The sequence below is a fragment of the Camelus bactrianus genome, chromosome 22 (genome assembly GCF_048773025.1).
Source record: "Camelus bactrianus isolate YW-2024 breed Bactrian camel chromosome 22, ASM4877302v1, whole genome shotgun sequence".
NCBI lineage: Eukaryota > Metazoa > Chordata > Mammalia > Artiodactyla > Camelidae > Camelus > Camelus bactrianus.
Genome location: NC_133560.1, coordinates 4,697,410 through 4,723,229, shown reverse-complemented (window position 1 = coordinate 4,723,229; position 25,820 = coordinate 4,697,410). Strand labels below are relative to the sequence as shown.

General features: G+C 47.0%; 1 protein-coding gene across 13 annotated transcripts in view; it reads left to right on the top strand.

Moving 5' to 3' along the window:
- Window positions 1-25,820, top strand: part of LOC141574625 (uncharacterized) — a 110,048-nt gene that overhangs the window by 74,360 nt on the left and 9,868 nt on the right. For 11 of the 13 annotated variants that reach the window (XM_074350071.1, XM_074350066.1, XM_074350068.1 and 8 more), the window contains one exon: window positions 6,323-6,441. The exons of 1 other annotated variant lie outside the window; for it this stretch is intronic. In XM_074350071.1, the coding sequence (XP_074206172.1) occupies window positions 6,323-6,441 (119 nt within the window). Of the gene's footprint in view, window positions 1-6,322; window positions 6,442-22,979; window positions 25,747-25,820 lie in introns of those variants that run through there. One more of the 13 variants, XM_074350072.1, reaches the window with a different exon arrangement.

Here is a 25,820-nt window from a genome sequence, read left to right as displayed (position 1 = left end):
CCTGTCTGGTGATAACTGGGGCTGTGTTCCCACCAGGTTAGCTGTTTGGCCTGAGGCATCCCAGTACCTAAGCTTACAGGCTGTTGGGTGGGGCCAGGTCTTGGTGCTAACGACCCATGTAAGATCTATCTTCCAGGAAAATTTATGTGGGTGATAAATACTGACTACCACCAGCTTTTGTGTCTCCAGGGTGAGCCACAACCACCACACATCCCCCCAGTACCTCCCCAGGAGATCGTCCAAGACCAGCAGCCAGGTCTGGCCCAGGCTCCTATGAAGTCACTTCTCCGCCCTTGGTCCTGGTGCACGCGAGACTGTGTGCTCTTTAAGAGCAAGTCTCTGTTTTCCCCAGTCCTGTGGAGCTCTTGCAATTAAGCCCTGCTGGCCTTCAAAGCCAAATGCTCTGGGGGCTCCTCCTGCTGATGCCGGACTCCCAGGCTGGGGAACCTGACCTGGGGCCGAGAACTCTCACTCCTGTGGTTGAACCTCTGCAATGTAATTATTCTCCAGCTTGTGGGTCGCCCACCTTGGAGGTATGAGACCTGATTATACCATCAGTGCACCCTTCCTGCCTTTGCACTGTGGTTCTCTCTTTATGTCTCCAGTTGAAGGTCTTTTTCGGTAGGTTCCAGTCTTTTTTTGTCTATGTTTCTTCAGCAGTCAGTCGTGGTTTTGTTGTGTTCATGAGAAGAGGCAGGTGTTCCTACCACTCTGCTGTCTTGACTGGAAATCCACAAGAGATGGTTGTTAATTGACAAACCGCGAGACTCTTTAGAGCGGGGACCGTGGCAGGACCCTTCTGTTCCTCAGCCTCACCTGGCCGTGCTGAGAACGCATCTCGCTGGCTGAAACTTCTTCCCCAGGACTAAGTCAGAGAGGGAGGGCTGATTTCTTTAAGCAGGAGCTCAGCCTCTGACTGTCTTAAGCAAGGATCCCACGGTGAGCTCTTATCCCTCACCCGCCCACTGCCCGGAAGGACCCTTGGGAATTCCGTGCGTGTGATCACTGATTTTGTGGCAACCCTGTGAAGCAGGTGATAATTGCTCCAGTGATCGGGGGCATCCCCTCCCCTCCCATGTTATTTGGAATTAACAGCCCTGCAGTTGCTATTTTAAAAGAAAGCACAACTGTTTTGGTTACAGAAGCTTTTATTGATCTCCCGCCCTGCTCCCTGCCGACGCAGACAGGTATGGTCTCCCCAGACCAGTCTCCAAGAACAAGGTCTCCTCCTCCAGTGCTTTCACGAGTGGGAATATTGGAATCATTCTGTCCTCCTCGGGGCAGCCTGCAGAGCCAGAGGGGCTGGAACAGGACGGACAGCGGGCCGTCTCTGCTTCCTTGGCACACTCTACTTCTGGAAGGTTGTCTGCTCTACTTCGAAAAAGCTACCTGAGTCATCAGTGTCCCCAAGGCTGACTCCTTTGAGAGCGACTGGGATGTGCTGACGTGACCCCTCATCCCACCAAAATCAGAACAAGACAGTGGCCCCTATGCGGGGCTGCCCGACTCTGTCCTGTCCCGCAGGGGCTTGGCAGAGCAGATCAACATGCTTGATCTGAAAGTGTTCTTTCTCTCTGGGTTCTTAGATCTTTAAAACTAATTTCAGGCCTCTGCATCCTCGTGAAGCATGTAAGAACTTTGTTCCTCTTTATAAATCAGAACTGGGGCTGGCTCTGAGAATTTAAATGATGTGGGAGGGATAATACGGTGAGTGACCATGTTAGTTGGTGGCAGAGTGAGGACAGCAGAGGACAAAGCCAAGAATCCACCCCCGACCCCAAAGCAGCCTTGGCCCACTTTCTTCCTTTATAGTCTCACGTCTCCTCGGCCATAAAAAAGACTCACACAGAGGTTTGGGGTCTGTAGGTACCCAGGTTGAAATATTCCAAAGGGCCGTGAGGTGCCTTTTAACCGGAGTCTTTCAGTTTCAGAACAAAAATGTCAAAGTTGGTTCTTTGAAATAGGACAGCCTTAGAGAGCCTGACTAAGAAGAAAGAGCAGACACAACTGAGATGATTAGGGGCGGGAAAGCACGTGGCTTCCGGGATAAAGCCAGGTTAAAAATAGACGAGAGGGAAATACTAAGAATTTTTTTTTTTGCCAGAATACTTGAAAACTTAGACAAAATGGACAAATTCCCAGGCTTTGAAACTGATTCTAGAAGAAAAAGAAAGTCTGGAACATCTTATGATCATTTAAACAACTGACTACTCAGAATGGAGAGCTTGCCAAAAGGTAATCACCAGGCCCCAGTGGTTCTAAATTTCTAAGGGAAGCATTCCAATCTGATCATCCATAGGACAGAAACTCCTTCTGTGAGTGCGGGAGAACCTTGCCCATGATTGCGGAGGATGGAGCTAGGAGTCCAGACTGTCAGAAGTGCAGGTCAGATGGACCTGCTGGGGAGCAGCCCCTGTCCCCCAAGTCCTGCACTCATGAGTACTGTCAGCCCCGAGGCCCTTTGCCTCTTGGTGCCGGAGTGCATTTGGAGAGGCCCAGCTGGAATCCTCTGAGGGGTGGTCATCCGTCTGAATGTTTGGCACGTGGCTCTGGAGATCCTAGGACAGAGGGAACCTGTAAAAGGTGATGTAACTGGATGGGAGACAGAAAGCAGCAGTTGGCCCCCATGGAGAGGCCCAACTGGATAATAGTGGTGTCCAAGGGGCATGCTATGTGGAGGGAAGGTACATTGGGATGTGAGAGAAAGTATATTTGGTTGGGGCTTTGAAGGATGTGTAGGAGTTTGCTGGGTAGAGGTTGGGAGATGGGGAGCAGTAGGTGACATTCAGGCAGCAGATGGGTGCGGGTAGTCACAGATTGTTTTTCAGACAGGGCAGGCATGTTGGTAAGCTGTAGCTCTGTCTTCCTTCAGCTTGGAGAGGATCGGGCTAGAGCTGGAAAGCCTGCTCCACTGAGGGGCAGAGATTACCTGAGGGCCTCAGGTGCTCACAGCTCCCCATTGGGCCCTAACCCTGACATCAGAGTCTGGCAGAGCTGGAGAGCACAGGGAAGGGAGTGAGAGGCCTGCGATGGTCACCGCTTAACTCCTGAGGTGGGGGGCCCTCCTCTTCTGCCACTCCTGAGCCCAGCCAGGAAGCCTGGGCTTGCAGGAGCCCACCCCTGAGATCAGCATCAGCAGAGGCCGCCGCTGCAAAGGCCCTGCCATTCCTCAAGTGCCGTTATTAATTCATAATTCCAAACTTACATACAAAGCACATCCTCAGTTTGTCGTCATAGCAAGGTAAATGGGACAATTCTGATTTCCCATTGCACGAGAAAATCTATCGAGAGAAAGCAAACTTCCATTTGAGTGATACAGGATGGATTTTTTTAAAGCGTTCTGACCGATCACAGCCCCTTTCCCATCCACTATGTGTTTGTAGTTGTTTTGTTTTGTAATTTAGAAAGAGCTCTGTTGATCTATAGTTTACAAACTGTTAAGCTCGATTTAAAGTTCTAAATAGCTACATGTTTTTTCCCCATATTTAGAATGTGCAACCATTACGATAATCCAATTTTTGAATATTTTCACCACCCCAAGAAGAGACCTGTACCCATTAACAGTCACTTCCTCCTCCCAGACCTAGACCCCAGTAATTTATGTTCTGTCTCTGTGGGTTTGCCTGCTCAGGATGTTTCATATAAATGGAATCACACAGTATGTGGCCTTTGTGTCTGGCTTCTTTCATTTTGCATAATGTTCTCACGTTGCCATTCGTATTGTAGCATCAGTGCTTCATTCCTTGTTACATGGCTGAGTGGTGTTCTGCTGTGTGGATGGACCACACTGTGTCCATTCATCTGCTGATGGGCAGCTGGGTGGTTCCTACTCTTTGACTGTTAGGAGTAATGCAGCTGTGAACATTCCTGTGTGCGTGTTTGTGTAGACAGACATTGTCATTCCTCTTGGACGGAGACCTAGGAGTGGAATCGCTGAGTCACATGGTAACTGTGTTGAGCATTTTGAGGAACTGCCAGACTGTTCTGAAAGTGGCTCCTACATTTTGCATTCCATATTTTTTAATTAAACTTTAAATTTTGAATTAATTGTAGATACACATGTAGTTGTAAAAAATAATAGAGATCCGTGTATCCCTTACCCTATTTCCCCAACGGTAACATCTCGTACAGCTGTCATGCACCATCACACCAGGATGCTGACGGTGGTACAGCCAAGATACAGGGCCTTCCATCATCACGGGGATCCATCACGTCGCCCTTAAGTAGCCCCACTCACTTCCCTCCTCCAGCCTCCAGTTTTAAGCCCTGGCAACTACTAATCTATTCTCCATTTCTATAAATCTGTCATTTTAGAAATGTCCTGTAAGTGCAATCATACAGTATGTATGGGGGAGGGGACTGACTTCATTCACTCAGTCTTATGCCCGATGGTTGATCCAGCTTGTTGCATTAATAGGCCTTTCATTGCCGAGTGGTGTGGATGGACCACCGTTTGCGTAACTACTGACTTCTTGAAGGACATCTTGATTGTTTCTAGTTTGGGGCTACTATGAATATTATTTTATCTATCCATCTGTCTGTCTACTCCATCTATCATCTATCTTCTACTTTTAAGCTTTGAGAATTCTTTATATATTCTAGATACGAGTTCTCTGCTGGATATGTGGTTGGCAGGCATTTCCTCCCAGTCTTAGAGTCTTTTCATCCTCTTAACAAGGTCCTCAGAAAGATCGATTGTTTTTTGTTTTGATGAAGTTTAGTTTATCAGCATTCCCTTTTATTGATTGTGCTTTCTGTGTCAAGTCTAAGGACTCTGCTTGGCTTGGATCTTAAAGATTTCTCTAATGAGTTTTCTAAGTTTTAACTTTTATTATTTACATTTAAATAGATGATATATTTTGAATTAATATTTTGCATAAAGTGTGAGGTTTAAGTCAAGGTTTCTTTTCTTTTTCTCTTTTTTTTTTTTTTTTTTTTGCCTATGGACATCTGCTTGCTCCCTCACCTTTTGTTGAAAACACTGTTATCTCCTTTATTGACTTGCTTTCATCACTTTGTCAAAAACCAGTTGGGCATGTTTGTGTGAGTTTATGTATGAGCTCTGTGTCCTGTTCCATTGTCCTATGTGTTTATCCTTCCATAACCCTGATTATTGTGGCCATACCAAAAATCTTGAAATCAGGTAGAGTGAGTCCCCCCACTTTGTGGTTCGTTCTCAAAATTATTTTAATTATTATTGTTTCTTTCCCTTTCTGTGTAAGTTTGAGAATAATCTGGCCTATGTCTATCAAAGACTTTATAGAGATTTTGGTAGGATTTGTGCTAAGCCTGTCTGTCAATTTGGGGAGAATTGACATTTTACTCTATTATCTTTGAATCAATGAAAGTTGTATGTCTCTCCATTTATTTAGCTCTTCTTTGGGCTCTTTACTTAGTGCTTCGTAGTTCTCAGCATGCTGGTCCTAGACGTGTCTTGACAGAACACGCCTAAGTATTTGATTCTTTTTGAGTGATTGTAAATGATACCATATTTTTAATACCCATGTCTGTGTGTCCATTGCTAGTCTGTAGAAATACAGCTGATTATTGTGTGTTGTTCTTGTGTCCTATAACCTTCTGAACTCAGTTATCATTCTACAAAGTTTTTGGTTTTTTGGATACTGTTTTATTTTATCTTGGTTTTATAGAGTCCTTTGTGTTTCTTATGTGGACCATCATGTCATCGGGAAATAAATACAGTATAATATCTTCCTTTCTAATCTGTGTGCGTTTTATTTCCTTTTCTTGTCTGTGGCACTGAGTGGATGGATCTCATGCCAAGTTGAATAAAAGTGATGAGAGTGGGCTTCCTTGCCTTGTTCTTGACAATGTTCAACATTATACCCTAAATGGATGTTAGCTGTGGGCTTTTTCTGGATGTTCTTGATCAAGATGAAGAAGTTCCCCTCTCTTCCTGTTTTTCTGATACTTTTCACCGTGAATGGATGTTGAATTTTGTCAAATTATTTTTCAGTATTAATTGCTGTGTGGTTTTTCTTTGTATCCTGTGGGCTCTGATGTATAACACTGATTGGTATTTCAGTATTGAAGTAGCATTGCTTTGCCTGACTAAACCCCCTTGGGTCAGGTGTTCCAGAGGTGATGCTGGTGCCTGCCCAGCGCTCTGGGAGCCAGTTCCCCGTGCAGTGACAGCCCAGGCCTGGGCACTGCCCACCCAGGCTCTGGGGCCGGGCAGGGTCTGTAGGACTGGACCACATGCTCGTGGAGGGCAGCTCCCCGGCACCCGCCTCACTGGGGTGGGAGCGTAGAGGAAGCAGGGAGGGGAGCTGCCGTGTCACGTGGGCCCGTCTCTCCTGTCCAGGCGCGGCTGCTGATGAGCCTCCTGCCCCGGAACGTTGTCGTGGAGATGAAGGAGGACTTCCTAAGGCCCCCGGAGAGGATTTTCCACCAGATTTTCATCCAGCGGCATGACAACATGAGGTAGGGCTGGCGCTGGCCTGGCCCTGCAGTGGGCCTGGGGAGCCGAGGTGGGAGGTGAGGGAGGTGGAGTGGTGAGGGAGGAAGTGGAGGTGATGGCAGAGATAGGAGGTGGGGGTGAAGGTGAGCAGAGGGTCCTAGTTTGAGGGAAGGAGGGAGTGGGTGTGGGTCAGGAGCCCAGATGAACACTTGTCCGGCAGGGGAACGGTGTGTTGCCTTCATTCCACAGCTGTTCTTTCCCATTTTCTCATTCTGCACCTTTTACTTCCTGCGTTGGTTAGAGAGGGTCAGAACTCTGTTCCTAAGCCGGGTTTGGGCAGCGGCTTTTGGGCAGGGAATTTGCCTGCGTCGGGTCAGTAGCCAGACCGTTGTTCTAGTTGGTGCCGGGCTCTGGGGTGAGGTGTTCCACTCACTGTGTTCCTCTCGCGGCCACCCCAGGCGGTGGGGATTGTTGTTACATTCTACAGGTGAGGAAACTGAGCCCTCGGAGTGAGCCGCCTCTCCCTGGACGCTCTGAGGTGTGCTTGTTTGTTTTTAAAGGGCCTGTTAAAAAGCAGTTTACTGTGTTAAATCTTGCGTTCCCTTCTACGGTACTCGGGGTAGCTGAGCGCTGCCTGTCTGGGGGTAATACTTTACCATAAGTGTCACTCAGGTAGGAGATGAGGTTTGAAGGTCTGAAGCTTTCTCCCTTCTCGCTGTTGTTTCCTGGCTTTCCTGGGTGTCGGTGTCAGGCCTCCCTGCTCATCGCGCCCCTACAGACAAAAGGAGAAGAAATCCTTGTTCTGTTTGCGTCAAGAGGTTCAGACTGTGTCCCTGCGAGCTGGTGCCTGTTCATCCGAAGTGAGCCAGGCGCTGCTGCCGCCAGCCCCTCCCTTTCAAGGTCCAAGGTGCCCCTGTGTGGGGGCCATTGTGGCTAACAGCTTCTGCTGAGTGCACTCACTCCCACTGTTGTGCCTCTCAGTGAGGACCAGTGTTGTCTGACAGAGGACACTGAAGCGGAGGGGACTTAAGGCCCCGTATGTGGGGCGAGCATTCACGCCCAGGCAGGACACACCTCTCCACTGGACACAGGGTTCTCCTTAATGTCATCGTACCCCTGATATCCATGGGTCCTGTCCCTCTACTTTGTATATGAGGAAATTGAGGTTCAGCAAAGTGAGGTGAGTGTGCAGGACTCCCTGCTTAGTAAGTGATGGCATTGGAGCTAGACTAGGATTGGCTGATTCTGACATCTGCCTAGACTTTGGACACAATTTAGTGACCCAGCCCCTGACTGGGAAGATCAGACCACTCGAACAATCCAAGGAGCACCTTGCCAGGGCAGAACATCTGTACACAGCAGGGAAAGCATCAGACGTGAAGAGTCTTCTGGTGCTGCAGGTGAAGGTGGGCACAGTGCATGGGCACCCAGGTACCTTTCCCTCCCTCTCCTCTACCTGTGACAACAAATACAGATGTGGTGACTCATGAATTCCCTTTGCTGCTAAAATTTTCCGTCCATGTCCCCTGGTGGACCAATGTGCTGGATGCAGGCATGACAGCCCTGAGATGGGAGAGGAAGCTGAGACTGCCTGTCACAGATGATGCCAGCTGCACACTAGCCCCTCTGGCCACCCTCTAGCAGGGTTCAGAGACATCTTTCTACAACCCCGATACAAACATGTCAGTGCCCTCTCTACTATTCTTGTTACATCCAAGCTCAGTGTGCCATTCACAACTCACAGCAGCTGATGCCACTGGGAATGGTGGAATACCATGAGAACCCTCTCCTCCGTAGAAGCAATGACAACGTTGGAGAAAATGGTCTGAATCAACATCGTTAGAACATTGCAAATTAACCAAAGTCTAGGAGGAATCCAAGAATGTTTCTTTAAGAAAGACGGCAAAATCTTGGTAAGAACAGTGAGCTTGGTGCAATTTTAACTTGCTCTATTCCATCCTCCCATCTCCCAATTCACAAAAGTTTTGAAAGCCAACAGCTGCCATCATGATGAAAACTTGTAGCCCGGCAGCGACTGGCAGGGGCAGAACTTGGTTGTCAGTCTTTCAAAACCCCATTCAGAGAATTACCATTATTTGACCGTCTGGAAATTCACTGGAAAACACCACTGATGAGCTTATCTTTATCTGAGCTGCCTCACATTCACAAACAACAAACCCTGAGATGGGGTGGGGGTATGATTTTCAGATTTGCCACATTATGTTATCCAGTTTTTTAAACAAAATGAGACATGCAAAAAACAAGAATGCATGGCTTACACAGGAATAAAAAAAAAATGCAGTAAATAGAAACTATCCCAGAGGAAGCCCAGACATTGAACTTATTTGACAGAACCTTTAAAATCAGCTGTTTTAAATACGCTCAAAGAAGAAACCATGTCAAAAAAGCTAAAGAAAAGTATCAGAATAATTCCTCATCAAGTAAAGAATATCAATAAAGAGATAGAAATTATTTTTTAAAATAAAGATGGTGGAGAATGTAGCTCAGTAGCAGAGTGCATGCTTAGCATTCACAAGGTTCTGGGCTGAATCCTCAGTGCCACCGTTAGATAGATAGATAGATAGATAGATAGATAGATAGATAGATAGATAGATAGATAGATGAATAAGCCTCACTCCCCCCACAAAAATCCAACCAAATAGAAATTCCAAATTTGAAAAATAAAATAACTAAAATGAAAAATTCACCTGGGGGCTTAACAGTAGATTTGAGGCTGAAGAAAGAATCAGTGAATTTCAAGATAGTTCAATTAGTTTACCCAATCTGAAGAACAGAATGAAAAAAGAATGAAGATAGAGCAACAGAGCCTCAGAAGCTTGAGGGATACCATCAAAAATAACAACACACTCATAGTGAGAATCTCAGAAAAGAGGAAAGAGAAAAAGAGGCAGAAAAAGTATTTGAAAAAGCAATGGCTAAAAATATCCCAAAGTTGATGAAAGACACTAACCTACATATCAAAGAATCTCAATTAGGATAAACTGAAAAAGATCCACACCTAGACACAGCAAGATCAAACTCTCAAGAGCCAAAGACAAGGAGAGAATCTCGAAAGCAGGAAGAGGGAAGTAACTTGTTACACAGAAGGGGACCTTAATAAAGGTTTTAGGATATATCTCATCAGGAATTATGGAGGCCGCAAGGCAATGGGATGGCATATTCAAAGGATGAACTAAAAAGACAAGAATTGTATCCAGCCAAAATCCCAGCTGTTCCCTCCGCCTAGCCCCTCTTTCTCCCAGTGTCTTCATGGCTTCCCCCCTCTTCGGGGCTCAAGTGTCACCTAACCTGTCCTAGTTAACATTGCTCGTGGCTCCAAACTGATCGTCATTCTTTCATTTTTCTCCATAGTTACACATGTCACCTTTGAAATACCTCCCCCAACTAGAATGGAAGCTTCTGGAGGGCAGTGATGTTCGACTCTTTCTTTCACTGCTAAAGACCCAAGCACCAGGAACACTGCCTAGCACAGATATCCTTTAGTAAATATTTGTTGCATTTAGAGCACTTACTAGTTACTATAAAGAAGCAATTGTTGCGCTCTTACTAGGTCCAGGGTATTATTCTAAGTGCTTTGTTAATCCATTTAACCCTCACAACCTATGAGATGGACTCCAGTCTTGTTCCCATTTTGCAGATGGAAGGACTGACATGGGAAAGTGTTGGATAAGTTGCTCATGGTCCTGTTGCTGTACATGGTGGAGCCAGACAGTCCGACTGGAGTCCAGGCTCTCACTGCTGTTCCCCTCCTGCCTTTCCTGGGCTGACACTCAGGAACCTCTCATCCTGGAGACGTGTGCCCTGCTGCGTATTACTTGGACCCGTGTTTTAACCACTCTTAGCTTTTTATGTGATTATATGGTTTCACACTCATCTTAGTTTCCCATGTGCTATTTGCACTTCTGAATCAACCCCCTCTTCCTTTCTTCTTCACTCTTTCCCTCCTTCCTTCCTTCCTTCCTTGTTGGTCTGGATAAATTCCTGGGTGGGCTCCAGACCCTCCTCCAGCCTGGCTGCATCAGCCAAGTGGGTGTTGTGCCCTTCCTGCAGAAATCTGGGCTTCCCGTATCATTGCTTCCCTGTGCTCCATCCCTCCCTGCTCGGAGCCTTCTTTTCCGGATGTTGAGCTCCTGAGGACAGGGACCTGGTGTGTAAGAGGTCTTGCACACGTGCTTGCCTGTGTGCATGGAGGATGTCAGGGTGCTTCAGCGGGAGGCTGAGGAGGACAGACAGGGCCAACGCTGGGGGCTTTCCTAGCATGGGGGTTGGCAGTGCTCAGTCAGTGTTCGTGAAACTCCATGACTGAGCAGAAGCTGAGAAGACAGTGAGTGGGGTGCAGAAAGACATGTGAACGCATGGTTAGTTATAGAGTAGAGAAGGAAAAAATGGTGGCCCCTCAAAGGTGTAAATCAGCCTGAATTTTATACCAAAAGAGAGGGGAAAAAACCTGTGCTGTCTGTCTCCCCGCACATCCTTGCAGCCAGCCCCTTCTCCCAGCTTCCCAGTATCAGTGACACTTCTCAGAGCCTAGACACCCAGTTCTTTTACCCATCCATTCATCCGTTCATTCATAGCAAAGGTACGCATCCCCCTTGCTCTGTGTTCGGTGCTGTGGGATATACAGGTTGGAGTCTGCGTCCTTACGTGCCCCGACTCTCAGTGGGGGATGCTGTCCCGCGGTAAGGGGATGACTAAAGGATCTGAGACTCGTGGTGGGGTGAGCCCCGGGGGTTCTCTGTGCATGGGCAGGGCATGGTGGACGAGGTGGGGTGAGGGAGAAGCCCCTCTGAGATGTGGGCTCCCACTTTCAGCCCATGGCCTGGTCCCCACTTCCTGCTTGTGACAGGGGTCCCCACTGTCTGGCATGAAGTGGTATTAAAAATGCAGAACTGAATTCAGATCTGACATCAGGAATCAAGAGATGAACACAATTGTGTCCAAAAGTCGAACTTCAATAATTCCAGCTCCCTTTCAGACCCCTTCGTGTACCCCTGTGTGTGACCTCCCAAGTCTCACAGCTGAGGACGCTTTAGGCTGCAGGTTACAAAGTTGGCTGTGCAGTGTCTTCAAGAGTGAGGGGCTCACTGTCCCCTGGGATGAGAGGTCTGGAGGTGGCACCTGGCGCTGGTCCGGCGGCTGCATGTTGAAGCCCCGTGGCCTCTCCCTCGTGGGTTCGCCGGAGTGCCTCCCCCCGAGAGAGGCCCCCGGTGACACCTCGCTCATCCGCCACACGTGTGGGGGCTTGGGTGCTCGGAGGGCTCGTCAGGAACCCTGGCTGCTCCCGAACGTGCGGCTCAGGGAGGCCGTCCGTGACTCTGCACGTTCTTGTGCTGCCTGGGTCCTCCGTGCTGTTTCACTATTTAAGGCGTTTACATTCTTCGTAGCATCCGGGAAGACAGCTGTGCGCCGCGGGTGGACACTTGTTTAGACTGACCCAGGTTCTGTAGGAAGCGGAGGCCCAGTGTGTAAGAGAGAGATGTGCCCCCCACCCCTGTAGCTGGCCGGGGGTGGCCCTCCGCGCAGCACAGTAAGCCACCGTGAGGCTGACAGTGCCTGCATCAGCCGTGGGAGGGAGGGAGGCTGCGGAGGCTGCTGCTTCCTTAAGAGCACATCACTTCTGCTCACGTGCTCGCAGCCACGGTCCCGCCACAGGAACAGCCCAGGAGGGGGCAGGTCTAGTGGACTTTGAGCTGCTCCCCTGTGTCCTGGGTGGGGTCAGCAGGAGCTCTGAGTGGCTCCAGCACTTCCCCCTCTGTGACTGTGAAGAGTCCCCTGGCCTCTCCCAGCCTCAGTCCTCTCACCTGTGAGATGTGAACAGCAGGGCCTTCATTGCCAGCCTGCTTGGAGGAATAAGCCGGGAGCTCTAGTTCAAGGTGATGTGTAAGGGTAAGCGTCTGTCTGGGTGGTGGAGCCTGTCCGTCCGTGGAGGAGGGCAGCCTGCACCCCTCTGTCTTGCAGCATCCTCTTTGCAGACATCGTGGGCTTCACGAGCCTGGTGTCGTAGTGCACAGCCCAGGAGCTGGTGAGACTCCTCAGTGAGCTCTTCGGCAAGTTTGACGAACTGGCCACAGTAAACGCAGCCACTGCTTTTGTTCGGGTGTAATTTGAGTGACTCCTGGGGTGACGATGGGCCAGGTGGATCCCCGTGTCGGAGATGTGACCCAGGCTGGTCGGGACGCGGTGCTCACCAGCCTGGCTGTAAGTCACCCACTGTTTCAGCCTCACTGTTCATTGCCTCCTTCCCTCGGACCTGAGTGCTGCATTTGCAGAGAGGGAGGTGCTTAAAGGGCCATGGGCAGGAGGAGGCGCTGGCTGTGTTGCGGGGCTCTGAGAGGGTGTGGCTCTGCCAGGCGGCCACCCCCCATCTTTTGCCCCCTGGCAGATGTCACCTGGGCCGGCCTTGGCGGGGGGCTCTGCGGAGCAGGCCTGCGCTGCCCTTCTCTTCCTGGACTTGAAAGTTCCCTACCGGGGCCCAGTTGGTGACCTCTCACGGTGCCTGGTCACCTCGCTCACTGCAAGCTGAGCTCTGGGGTATGCAGGCCAACCTGGGACAGGTCACATCTAAGTCCTGCAGAGGTCAACAGCCTCTGCTTGCAGCACGCAGGCCACTGATGGCCTGGGTTTCCTTGGACCCCAACACCTGCTTGCGTCCTGCAAGGACCTGGGGACATAAACACATGGACAGGTTCACCTGCCCATCCAGCCTTGCTTGAGGTGGACGTAGAGGGGCCCCAAGTCAGGGTTGTGAAAGGAGGAGTTGGCAGCAAATTCTGTCAAAGTCAGAATCCACCTCAGGAAGTGACAGTTAAAGGTCTAAGAGAAAGCGTTAACATCTCCTCATGAACAGGGTGAGGAGGGGACCCTGGCCAGGCCTGGCTTACGCATCGGCCAAGAGTCGTGAGGGACGTTTCGTGTATGTGTGTGTGTGTGTGTGTGTGTGTGTCTGTGCGTCTGTGCGTGTGCGTGCACGCGCAGGGCTGTGTGGCGGGCTCGGGGGCCACAGACTCTGGCTGGCCCCTGTGCAGGGCACAGAACATCAGGGCACAGCGTTTGCCCTTGACCTGCAGGCAGAGCAGGCAGGGGTCACACTGGCCGTAATGTTGTTATGCTGGGCATGGAGCTGCCCTGGCAGCCTTGGTCGAGGCAGCCACTGTGCTCGTTCCCAGGAGCAAGGTTGTGGGCACCTCCCTGTCGTCCTCCCCATGGACAGGGATGCAGGTGGTTTTGGAGAAGCCTAGAGGAGGAGGAAGGGTGTAAGCATGGCTTGTGCCTCATGTGCCCCTGGCTGTCACTTGGGGCCTCCAGGACCTTTTGCATTTGGGTCAGGATGTGTGTCTTGTCCGGTTGACGGGTGGTGACTGGCGGCCAAGGACTCCGGCTGCTGCTCCAGTGCTTTCCCAGGCCTGCTTCTCCCTCCCCTTCACCAGGAAGCTTCTGGACCAGGGTGCCACTTGGCCCACCAGGGCCTCTTCTCAGAGCATGCGTACGTGAAGGCCTGTGCTCTTTGTCCCATCGTCCGCTTGTCCTCCCAGCAGTTGAGGTCAGCATCGTGGCCCCCCAGGGATCAGGGCCAAGTCAGTGACTCCCTGGTAAGCAGTGCTGCCAGCCTGCCCCTCCACTGTCCCTGGGACACCCCCCGCTCCAGGTCTCTCGCGGTGGCACTTCTCCCCTGTGCCCGAGGAAGGCACAGGGAGTCTTTATAGATTTTCCGCTCATCCTTTGTTAGACGCCTGATTTGCAAGTATTTTCTCCCTGCTCTGGCCTGTTTGTTCATTTTCGTAACAGTGCTGTGTGAAGGGCAGAGAGTGTCGTTTTTATACAGCCCACTGATCACTCTCTTCTTTTATGGACACAGGGCTCCTAGAGGTAGGAATTCTGCCAGCCGGCCCACTCGTGCTGCCTCCTGTCAGAGCAGATGCGGGGTCCGCCCCATCCGGGGCTGGAGAGATGGGCCTCCCCTGGGTGGGAGGGCACAGATGGAGATGCTGCCCCCGGGGGAGACTCTGTCTGGGTCTTTGTTCTCAGGATGAAATGTGTGACCTGGAGGCTCCCTGTCCTGTCCTCTTCCTTCTTTATCACCTTAGAGTACAACTCCATCTGTCACTTTGCCAGTTTCTTCCCTTTTAAAGCAGTTGCTGTGTGTCATCTCAAGCTCTAGACCCATGCCCTCCCCCTGGCCCTGGTGGGGCCTCTTCAGCCCATGTCCCATGTGTGACATCCACTGCCCCTTTCCATCTGTACCACCACCCAGGGTGCACGTGGCAGGGCGTCCACATGTGGGGACATCACATGTTCCCTCTAAACGTCTCAGTGTTCCATGTGTCTCCTGAAGTCTTTAAGATTTGCCTTTCTGTTGTTGTTGTTAAATTTATTCCTAGGTATTTTATTCTTTTTGATGCAGTTGTAAATGGGATTTCTTTCTTTCTATTGAAGTATAGTCGGTTTACAATGTTATGTTAATTTCTGATGTACAGCACAGTGATTCAGTTACACACACACACACACACACGTGTGTGTGTGTGTGTGTGTGTGTGTGTGTATATATTCCTTTTAGGCTATTATAAGATATCAAATAAAGTTCCCTATGCTATAAAGTAGGACCTTGTTGTTTATCTATTTTACACATAGTGTTAGTATCTGCAAATCTTAAAACTTCAATTTATCCTTCACCCTGCCTCCCTTCCTGCACTGGTATCCATAAGTTTGTTTTCTACATCTGTGAGTCTCTTTCTGTTTTGTAAGTAAGTTTGTTTTTGTTTTTTTAGATTCCACATATAAGTGATATATGGTATTTTTCTTTCTCTTTCTGGCTTACTTCCCTTAAAATGATGATCTCCAGGTCCATCTATGTTGCTGCAAATGACATTATTTCATTCTTTTTTATGGCTGAGTAGTATTCCATTGTATAAATACATCACAGCTTCTTTATCCAGTCATCTGTCAGCGGATATCTAGGTTGTTTCCACATGTTAGCTATTGTAAATAGTGCTGCTGTGAACATTGAGGTGCAGGTATCTTTTTGAATTAGAGTTCCCTTCAGATAAATGCCCAAGAATGGGATTGCTGGATCATAGTGTAAGTCTATTTTCAGTTTTTTAAGGAATCTCCATACTGTTTTCCATAATGGCTGCACCAAACTGCATTCCCACCAGCAGTGTAGGAGGGTTCCCTTTTCTCCTCACCCTCTGCAGCATGTATCATCTGTGGACTTTTGAATGATGGCCATTCTGACTGATAATGAGGTGATACCTCATTGTAGTTTTGATTTGCATTTCTCTGATAATTAGTGTTACTGAACAATTTTTCATGTGCCTATTGGCCACTTGTATGTCTTCACTGGAGAAATGTTTGTCTAGGTCTTCTGCCCATTTTCGGATTGGGTTGTTTGTTTTTTGTTATTGAGTTGTATGAGCTGTTTGTGTATTCTGGAAATTAAGCCTGTGTCAGTCACATCATTTGCAGATATTTTCTCCCATTGCTTAGGTTTGGGATTGTTCTCTTAATTTTGCTTTCTGATAGTTCATTGTTGGTATATAGAAATGAGGCAGATTTCTGTATATTGATTTTGTATCCTGCAGCTTCATTGAATTCATTTATTAGTTCTAACAGTTTTTTGATGGAGTCTTTAGGCTTTTCAATTTGTAGTATCATGTCATTTGCAAATAGAGATAGTTTTCTTTTTTTCCTATTTGGAAGTCTTTTTCTTTTTCTTGCCTCATTGTTCTGGCTAGGACTTCAAAACTATGTTAAATAAAAGTGTGAAGAGTGGGCAACCTTGTCTTGTTTCCTGATCTTAAGAGGAAAAGCTCTCAGCTTTTCAGTGGTGAGTATGATGTTCGCCATAGGACTGTCATCCATGGCCTTCATTATGTTGAGGTCTGTTCCCTTTAATACCTGCTTTGTTGAGAGTTTTAAGTGTGAAAGGATATTGAATTTTATCAAATGCCTGTTCTGTATCTGTTGAGATGATTGTATGATTTTTATTCTTCATTTTATTAATGAGGCTTATCACATTGATTGATTTGTGTATGTTGAACCATCCTTGCATCCCTGGAATGATAATGCTGTGTGACCCTTTTAATACATTGCTAAATTCGGTTTGCAGATTTTTTGGTGAGGATTTTTGAATCTATGTTCATCAGGCTATTGGCCTGTAATTTTCTTCTCCTGAGACGTCCTTACCCGGTTTCATATCAGGGCAATGCTGGTCTTATAAAATGGGTTTGGAATTGTCCCCTTCTCTTCTATTTTTTGGAAGAGTTTGAGAAGAATTGGTATGAATTACTCTGTGTGTGTTTGGTAGACTTTGCCTGTGAAACCACCAGGTCCTGGGCTTTTCTGTGCTGGGAGGTTTTCAGTTACTGATTCAGTCTCCTATTTCATAGTAGTAGTTTTGTTGAGATTTTTCTGTTTCTTCCTGACTTAACCTTGGTAGGTTGTATGTTTCTGCGAATTGACCCATTTCTTCTAGGTTGTTCAGCTTGCTGGTGCGTAAGAGATTTTCCTTCCTATTCACTAGTTTGCTCTTTCACCAGGACATGTGCTAGCGTTTGGGACGCTGGGTTCAATACTCTCATCAAGAGAAGCGCACGCCTCCAGAGAACAGGTGCTGCACGCGTTGGAGCCTCATGGTGGTTGAGTGGAGTAGATGTGTTAGTGGTGTGTGCGTGTACGTGGGTATGAGTGTGCCTCTGTGTATGTGTGCATGTTAGTGTGTACTATGTGTGCTAAGGTTTTGTATAGGTTTTTTCCATTTAGGTCTGAAGGATAAGTCTGTGGCTTTCTTTTCTTGTGTTGTCTGTATGTAGTATCGTAGTAAAGCTGATCTTATACAAGAGTTTGGGATTATTTCCTCCTGTTCAATTTTTTGAGAAGAGTTTGTGTGGAATTGATATTATTTCTTTCTTAAATGTGTGATAGAATTCATGGTGTATGGAGTTTTCTTTGTGGAAGTTTGTAAAACAAATTCAGTTACTTTAAATAGGGCTAGTCAGGTTATTTATTTTTTTCTTGAATGTAGTTGGTGTTTTTTAATCTTTAAGGAATCTGTCCATTTAATCTAAGTTGTAAAAATTACTAGAACAAAGTTGTTCCCATTATTGCTTTGTTATTCTTTTAATATTTGTAGAATCTGTGATGATGGCAACTCTCCCATTCCTGCTTTGGGTCATTTGTGTCTTCTTTTCTTTCCTCATCATTCTGGCTAAAGGTTTATCAATTTTGTTGATTTTTTAAAAGAATTTGCTTCTGAGCAAGTAAATATATTTCTCTATTTCTATTTTATTCATATCCTTTCTGATTTTTAGTATTTAGTATCTTCTGCTAATTTTGGTTTTGATTTGCTCTTTCTGTAGTTTCTTAAGGTAAAAGCTGACGTCACTGATTCTAGATCTTTTTGTCTCTGCTGGTGTAAGTGCTTAGTGCTGTGAACTTCCCCTGGAGTACTGCTTTAGCAGTATCCCAGATTTCTTATATGTTGTGTTCCTATTTTTCCTCGGTTCAAAAGACTTTATACTTTTTCTTTTGATTTTTTTAGACCCATGGAGTAAGAGGATTTTGTTGTTGTTTGTTTATTTTTCCAAGGGTTTTGCAAAGATCTTTCTGTGTTTGACTTCAAATTTAATTTTATTGTGGTTAGAGAACATACTTTTAAAATTTGAATCCCCTTCAATTTATGTCCCAGGATATGATCTACATTGGTCAAGGACCTATAGACACTTAAAAATAATGTGTATCCTGCTTTTGTAGAATCCTTGTGTTCTGGATGCTCTGTGAATAGAACTAGGCCAGTTGGTTGACCGGGCTCTTCATGGCTTTTGTGTCTTTGCTGATACCCTGGCTACGTGTTCAGTTACAGAGAGGAGGTAGTGAGCTCTCCGACATAGTTATAAATTTTCCTGTTTCTCCTTCCAGTTGTATCAGGTTTTGCTTCACGTACTCTCAAGCTCTGTTATTCCATTTGTAAACATGTAGGATGGTAAAGTCCTCTCGATGAATTAACTTTTTCCACTAAGAAATGACCCTCTTTATCCTGGTAATTTACTTTTGGCTAATGTTAATGCAGCTATTCCAACTTCCCTTTGATTACTGTCAGAAGGCATGTCAGTGTCTCTACTTTTATTTTTGTTTATGCTTTTTAATTTAAAGTGTTTAAAGTGCCAGGTTTTCCTTTCTTTAATTTAATCTGACAACCTCTGATTTCAATTGGGAACATTTAGAGTATTGTACTGCTGCTGTGGTCAGGTTTAAGTCTCTCATCTTGCTTTTTGCTTTTGCTTTGTCCTGTCCATTCTTTTGCTTGTTTTTGTTTCTGATTTTTTTTTTAAAGTCCACTGTGTCCTATGACTCCATTTTTACTTCCTTTGTTGGCTTATTGGTTATAACTTTTGTCATTTTAGTGGTTGCCTTGGGGTCTGGGAGGGTATCTTAATTTACAACCATCTTCTTCATGGGGTTTATTATACTGCACACATCACCTACAGCATCTGAAGGCATGTCACATGACATGTGTTACTCCCTTGGCATTTGTGAACTTCTTGCTGTACATTTCACTTTTTCGTGTTATGAACTCCATTCTACAGTAGTATTATGTTTATTTACACAACCAGTTCCCTTTTAAAGAGATTGAAATAAGTCTTTCATACCTGTTACCAAGTCTAAACTTGCTCTGCTCACTGCATGCCAGGCCAATAAATTGGGATAGGAGGTGTTGGGGCAAGGAATAACCACTTTCTTTGGGAAATCTGGCAGACCAAGAATATGGCCGGCTAATGTCCTGGAGCACCCTCTTCCCCAAGTCAGAATTCAGGCTCCTCTTATACTAAAAAGGGGACGGGGTGTGGTTGGTTGTTGCAAATTTGTTGGTGGAGGAATTCTTTGTTCTTGGAATTCGTTGTTCATGTACCTGTCAATGTGGATCAGGTCATGGTGTCCCTGTAAAACCACCAACAAAACAAATGTTATTTTCTGTTCTGCAGCTTGTTATCTTTATATGAATGGAAAAGTGTTAATATCCTTAAAGGTCAGAGCCTTCACAATAGGCTCTCCTGGGTCTCTCAGGCTAAAGGCAACATTGTTTTACAAAAGGTGCAGAACCAACAAGACTAAGCTTAGAAACAGAGCCCAGGGTTAAAGCCAAAGGAACAGATCTAGTATGGAGTCAGATTTGTTCTTTTCTACTACATACCTACTCCTAGGGCTTCCATTTCTGTGTCTCTTCATTCGTTCTTTATTCAGGGTGGTCTATATGTGGCATAGTTCCGTATGGTTTTTTTTTTTTTTTCTGTCTTAAGTAATTTCCTCTGTCTCTTAACAGTGTGGGTCTGCTGGTGATGGATTCTTTCAGCTTTTATATTTCTGAAAGAACCCTTTATATTGCCTTTATTTTTCTTTTTGAATTTCTTTCTGCTGGATATAGAATCCTAGGTGCCCAGATTTTCCCCCTAGAACTTTAAAGATGCTGCTATATCGTTTCTCACATTATAGTCAGCGAGCAGTCTCCTGTCAGCTTTGTTCTTCTGTATGAAATACGTTTTTTTCTGTGTGCTTTTAGTATTGTGTCTTTGTCGCTGGTTTTAAGCAATTTGATTTTGATGTGCCTTCTGTGGTTTTTCTTCACGTGTCTTGTGCTTACAGGTTAGTGAGCTTCATGCATCTGTAGGCTTATAGTTTCACAGTATTTGGGGGAAAACCCCTCAATTATCCTTTTACAAATACCTTTTCTGCCCCTCCCCCTCCTCCTTTAGGGACATCAGTTCCACCTGCATCAGGATGAGTATCTTTTTCTTATTTGTGGGTGGGGTGGGCTGGTGTCTTTCTCTTTCTGTTTCATTTTGGACAGTTTCTACTGCCCTGTCGTCAAGTTCACTGATCTTTGCATCTGAAGCGAATACAGGCGATAGGGTGTGGTTGGTTGTTGCAAATTTCTTGCTGCAGGAATTCTTTATTCTTGCAGGTGTCCATGTGGGTCAGGACATGGTGTCCCTGTAAACCTCCAACAAAACAAATACTATTCTTTATTTTGTAACTTGCCATCTCTGCAGAAGTGCAGAAGTGCTGACATCCTTAAAGGTCAGAGCCAGAATAGGCTCCTGTCTATTTCAGGGTAAAGGCAACATTGTTTCACAAAAGGTGCAGAGCTGGCAAGACTGAGCCTAGAAAGCAGGGCACAGTGGTTAAAACTAAAGGAACAGACCAATATACAGTCAGATTTGTTCTCTATTACAAGAGGTCCAGCAGACATCTCAAAATGAGCACACTCGCCCTGATCACCCCCAAAGCCTGTTCTGCCCACAGCCTTCCCATGTTGATCGATCTGGACAGCAGACCCACAATTTCAGATGCTGAGGATGAAAACTGGAGACTCAGGAATCTAGTGCATTAGGATTTCCTGTCGGTTCTATCTTCCCAACCGATCGACTGCCTCTGAGGCCACCCCCCACATCCTCACTGGTCCCCTCCTGTCCAGATGGTCCTCCCTTTCTTGGGTTATGGCCAGAGCCTGCTAAGCATTCTGGTCCCTGAATCTGACCCTGAAGTCTATTCTTAAAAGGCCAGCCAGAATGATTCACTTAAAATGCCAATCAGATCATGACTTCTGGGTTCAAACCCTGCGGTGCCCCTAGCTCAGGTAAATGAATGAGGGTATACCCGGCAGGCAGCAGGCCCTCTGTGGGCCACCCCTGCCCCTACTCTTCGCTATAGAGACCCCTCCATCCACAGGGCTCTTGGCTGCCCCCAGAATGCTCCAGATGTGCTCCCCACTGAGGGGGAGGGCTCCCTCTGCGGGACACACTTCCCTCCTCACTCCTCTGAGTCTTTGCTCAAAGGTCACCTTCCTCAAGGGACCCCTTCACTTCCATGTTTAAAACCAGCCTCCCCACCCTCCACCCCTGTTTGCTTTCCCCTGGTCATCAATACCCCCAAATACACCTCCAGTTTTGTCTTTACTGCTTCCTGACTCCTTGCTGGAACGTGGGCCCTTGAAGGCAGAGATTCTGTCCTTTTTTCTCATCTTCTCAATAGAAATTCATCAAATGAGTGAATGAAAGAACAGAGTGACCACGTAGGTGGCCATAGTAGTTTCCCTGTGGCTCCCATAACAACTCACCGAATACTAGGGGAGCTTATAACAATAGAAATGCATTCTCTTACAGTTCTGGAGGCCAGAAGTCTGAGACCAAAGTGTCATAGGGTCAGTTTCTTCTGGGGCTGGAGAGAGACTCTGTCCCATGCGTCTTCCAGCTTCTGGTGGCCCCAGGTGTCCTGGGCACGTGGCCACATGCCTCCAATCTCTGCTGCCATCTTCACATGGTCTTCTCTCTCAGTGTCGGTGTGTCTTCTTTACTGTCTGTCACTGGGTGGAGAGTTTTAAGCCACCCAGCCTGTGGTATTTGCAGATTGAGATAAGGTGACATTTTGAGGTTCCAGGTGGACACATCTTTGGGGGCCCCTAGTGAACCCACTAGAGTGGCTTTTGCAGGAATCCAGTTGAGGGGATAAGAGTCTGGACAGGAGTGGTGGTGGCAGGATGGACGCTGAGGGACATTTAGGAGATAAGGCTCAGGACAGCTAATTGATTTTGTATATGGGGGGTGGGGTGCAGGCGAAGAGAGCAAGACCTGGGCTCCCTTCTGATTGGGAAGACTGCTTTGTCTGGACTGTTTGAATTTGAGGTGGCCTGTGGGACCTCTAGGAGGGGACCCTGGGTCTGAGGGAGCTTGGCATTTGGGGTAACTTGACATCTGCAATCTTTACCTTTTCTACTTGTTTCTTTCCTTACACGTAAGAAATAAATTTCCCTAAATCTTGATACTTTTCAAGCTAGTGCCCCACTGTTCTCTGTCCCATCAGAAGCTTCCTGAAAGAGTGCCAGCACCGCTCTCTGTCCTGTGCCCCACCATGCTCTGACACTAGCCGTGGGCTCTTGCCGCAGCCTCCACTGGCCTCCTCCTGTGCTTCCCCCTCCCTCAATTCTTCATGAGTCCCAAGCTCGCCCCTCCCCCTGGCATTCACCTGCCAACCCACTCCAGCCTCCACATCCCCTCCCTGTCCAGACTCTCTCCCTACTTTCCCACCCTCCCCCATCCTCCTCCCCTAACAATCCTCACTCTGCCTCTGGGGAGCATTTCCAGTCACTTTCTTTGCGGAGAACATGCTCTCTCTGGTCCAGTCACCCTGGGTGACTCCTGAGTCCCTGAGACATATAAGAGATGCCCGGCTGCCCTGGACCTCACACCCACTGTCTCGCCACTCTCCGGGGTGCAGTGTGCCTTTGAATAGCAAACATTGGTCATCTCATCACCCCTATCTACGTCACTGCAGCCTTCATCCATTTACTCAACCCCTCAGGCTGTGAAGTTGGGGCAGTTTCACAGAACAGGGCAGTGGAGAAAGGACCCCGGTGGGCTGGACAGCCTTTGCAAAACAAGTCAACCTAGCGGCAGTCATGACCCTGCCCCACCTGCCTCAGTGTGCGTCCCCTGACCACTCAGAGAGAAACATCCTGATTGAAATATTGTCTTACTACTTCCTTCAACAGAGGCAGTCTGTGCGGACTGAGAGTGTCTACCCAAATGTCTACAGCTGCCTGAATCCTGTGACCCTGCAGGTGGTCTGGTCCTTCCATGAATCCAAATCTGCCTGTGACTAGACCTTGAACTTGCCTACGACCTCTGGTCCTTCCACAATGCCTCTCTCCTCTGTGCTCTGTCTAGCTCTCCTGGGTAGATGGCTCAGAAGCGACAAGGTAGCTAGCCAAGGTTTGCAATATCTTAATATCAGAGAATATCCAGAAATCACACACACACACCAGAATCAGGATTTGCTTTAGCATTTGACAGACTGACTCTAAAATTCTAAAATGTGGAAGTGAAATTTCTAAGAAGAGCCAAGATGAAACTGAACAAGCACAAGAAGTGTCCATTGCCCTCCCAGATGTTAAGACTTCTTATAAACTTATGGACAGTCAGCTGACGGGGTAAAAATGGAGGCCAAGAAACAAACCCAAATGGGTCAATGTGTAGGGCCTTAGCACCTAGAGAGAAGGCCTTGCACATCGGGAGGAGAGGCAGAGAAAACTGTCCACCTGGAGAACACTGGCTCACAGTCTTTACAAAATAGACTCAAGATGGACTCCAATTTAAGTTAATTATAATCAAATACAGGGAAAACCTATGTTACCAGGCTAGGGAGGGATCATCTAAACAAGTCACAAAGCAGGAATCATTAAAAGTGTGATAAATACAATTATATTAGAATAAAGAACTTGCATGTCAATATCATATGCAAAGTTAAAGCCCAGCCATCAACTCCTGGCCGTGTTCGGGATCCCGGGCAATCCCAAGTTCAATGCCATCTCCTTGTCCTGGGGCCTTGCCCTGCTGCTGCTGCTGCTGCTGTCCGGCGGTCAAGGCTGGCATGACCAGGTCTTCCCTAGGAGCCCAGGGGTCTGAGTAGGACCCTCGCTGTTCACTGGACACCTCATAGGCCTGGATGGTGGAGAGCTGCCTCCCTCTGATAGGGCCCATGGGGCTTAGCCCTGCTGGGATGATGAGAGGTCCCAGGAGGAGTGGGCAGGCAGTGCGGACCCACCAGCAGGGACCTCTTCCCGGTAGGAGGGGACGTCTCCCCGTAGCTCCATGCGCCAGCTGAGGGTGGCTGTGCTTTGGAATGCTTCTCAAGGATGGCTGACTGGTCACTGAAGAAAGACTCTCATCCTCAGGGGAGCTCAATGCAGGGACCTGTCAAAGCAAAGCACAGAGGTTGGCGTCCTGGAGGGTCACAGTGAGCTGAGCCTCAAGACGGGCAGCAAGCCCAACTGGGCACATTGTCCTTGAGGTACAATGACCGTGAGGCAGACCCTCCAGTTCTGCCCTCTCGAGGGACGCCTGCAGCACCAAGATGAAATCTAGCACGGAACAAGAGCGCAGTCCTGCTGGGCCTGTCTTTTCCCTAGTCTTACATGATTCTTAGGTCAAATTTTTAACTTACTGATATCAATCAAAAAAGATGTATTTTAAAGATAGGATTGAAAAACATGACTTTCAGGTAACATTTTTTAAGAAAAAAGTGTTAAATGTTAATGAGATCATCTAAACGTTGAACCTCAACATGAAATAGCAGAGCCATGATGAAACTGTGTTGGGCAGGTGGGGATGCTGAGGGTGGGGTTGGCTGTGATGTTTTTGAAAAGCTTGTTAATGTCCCAATCCCAAACCTAATGACAGATGGGAGCAATTCCATCATGGCCAATTTTTTTTCTTCTTCCAAAATAAATCCACGATTAAATCATCAGAGGTGCTGAAAATACAGTTTGTGGAGGGTTCCACGTGGGAACAATTATCCCATGGAGTGTGCTAAAACATTCAAAATCTGTTCATCTTAATTTCTCATGGCATTCTTATGAGGCGAGTGTGACCATCATCAATTAACTGAGGGGAAGTTGAAGCCCAGGCTGAGTGAGTGACAGGAAGCAGTTAAGGAGCAGGGACAAGCTACGGACCAGAGTGGGAGGAGCACGTCTGGCTTCACACACCAAGGTGTCTCGTGCTCGGTCAGAAAGCCAGGAGGAAGTGTCCCCTCCTCCTGGGAGGGTGAGCTGATCATGACCGTTTACACAGCATCTACTGTGGAGCAATTGGGGTCCTTTTTGAACATCATTTCCTTCAGTAAGACCCTTAGAAATGGATTAATGTGACTGTAAATAACCAGAAAAACAGGATTTACTTCAGAGAATGAGTTGCTTTCGGAAACTGCCAAACCATTTTCCAAAGCGGCTGTGCCATTCCTCCATCCCACCAGCAGTGTACGAGAGTTCCAGTTCCTCCACATTCTCAGCAGCATTTGATATTGTCAGTTTTTAATTTTTAAAAATTTTAGTTTTCCAATAGGAGAGTAGTGGTATCTTGTTTGCATAGTGGTTTTAATTTGAATTTCTGTAATGACTAATGATACTGGCTCTTTTTCCTGTGTATCATGTATTTACCATTTATATATCCTGTTTGGTGAAGTAAAGGTCAAACAGTTGCCACATCTAAGGTGTAAACAGAATAAACGCACCTATTAAAAGACTCTCAGACTGGATTAGAAGGAAATCCAACTCCACACTGTATACAGTAGGATGCACGGAAGACTAAGAGCTCAGAAGGTTTCAAAGTAGACGATGGCAAAGACAACGAGGGAGTTACAAGTGAAAAAACGGAGGGACTTTACTATTTACATGGGAAAAAGCTGACTTCATGGCAAAATACATTAAGACCAAAAAAGAAAAATTCAGTGTAATAAAAAAAAAAAGCCAAAATGCTTTTCTGTTATAATTATCTTTGCACCAGATAGCATAACATCAGCATTTACAGAGCAAAATCCAAGGAGAAATAAGAAG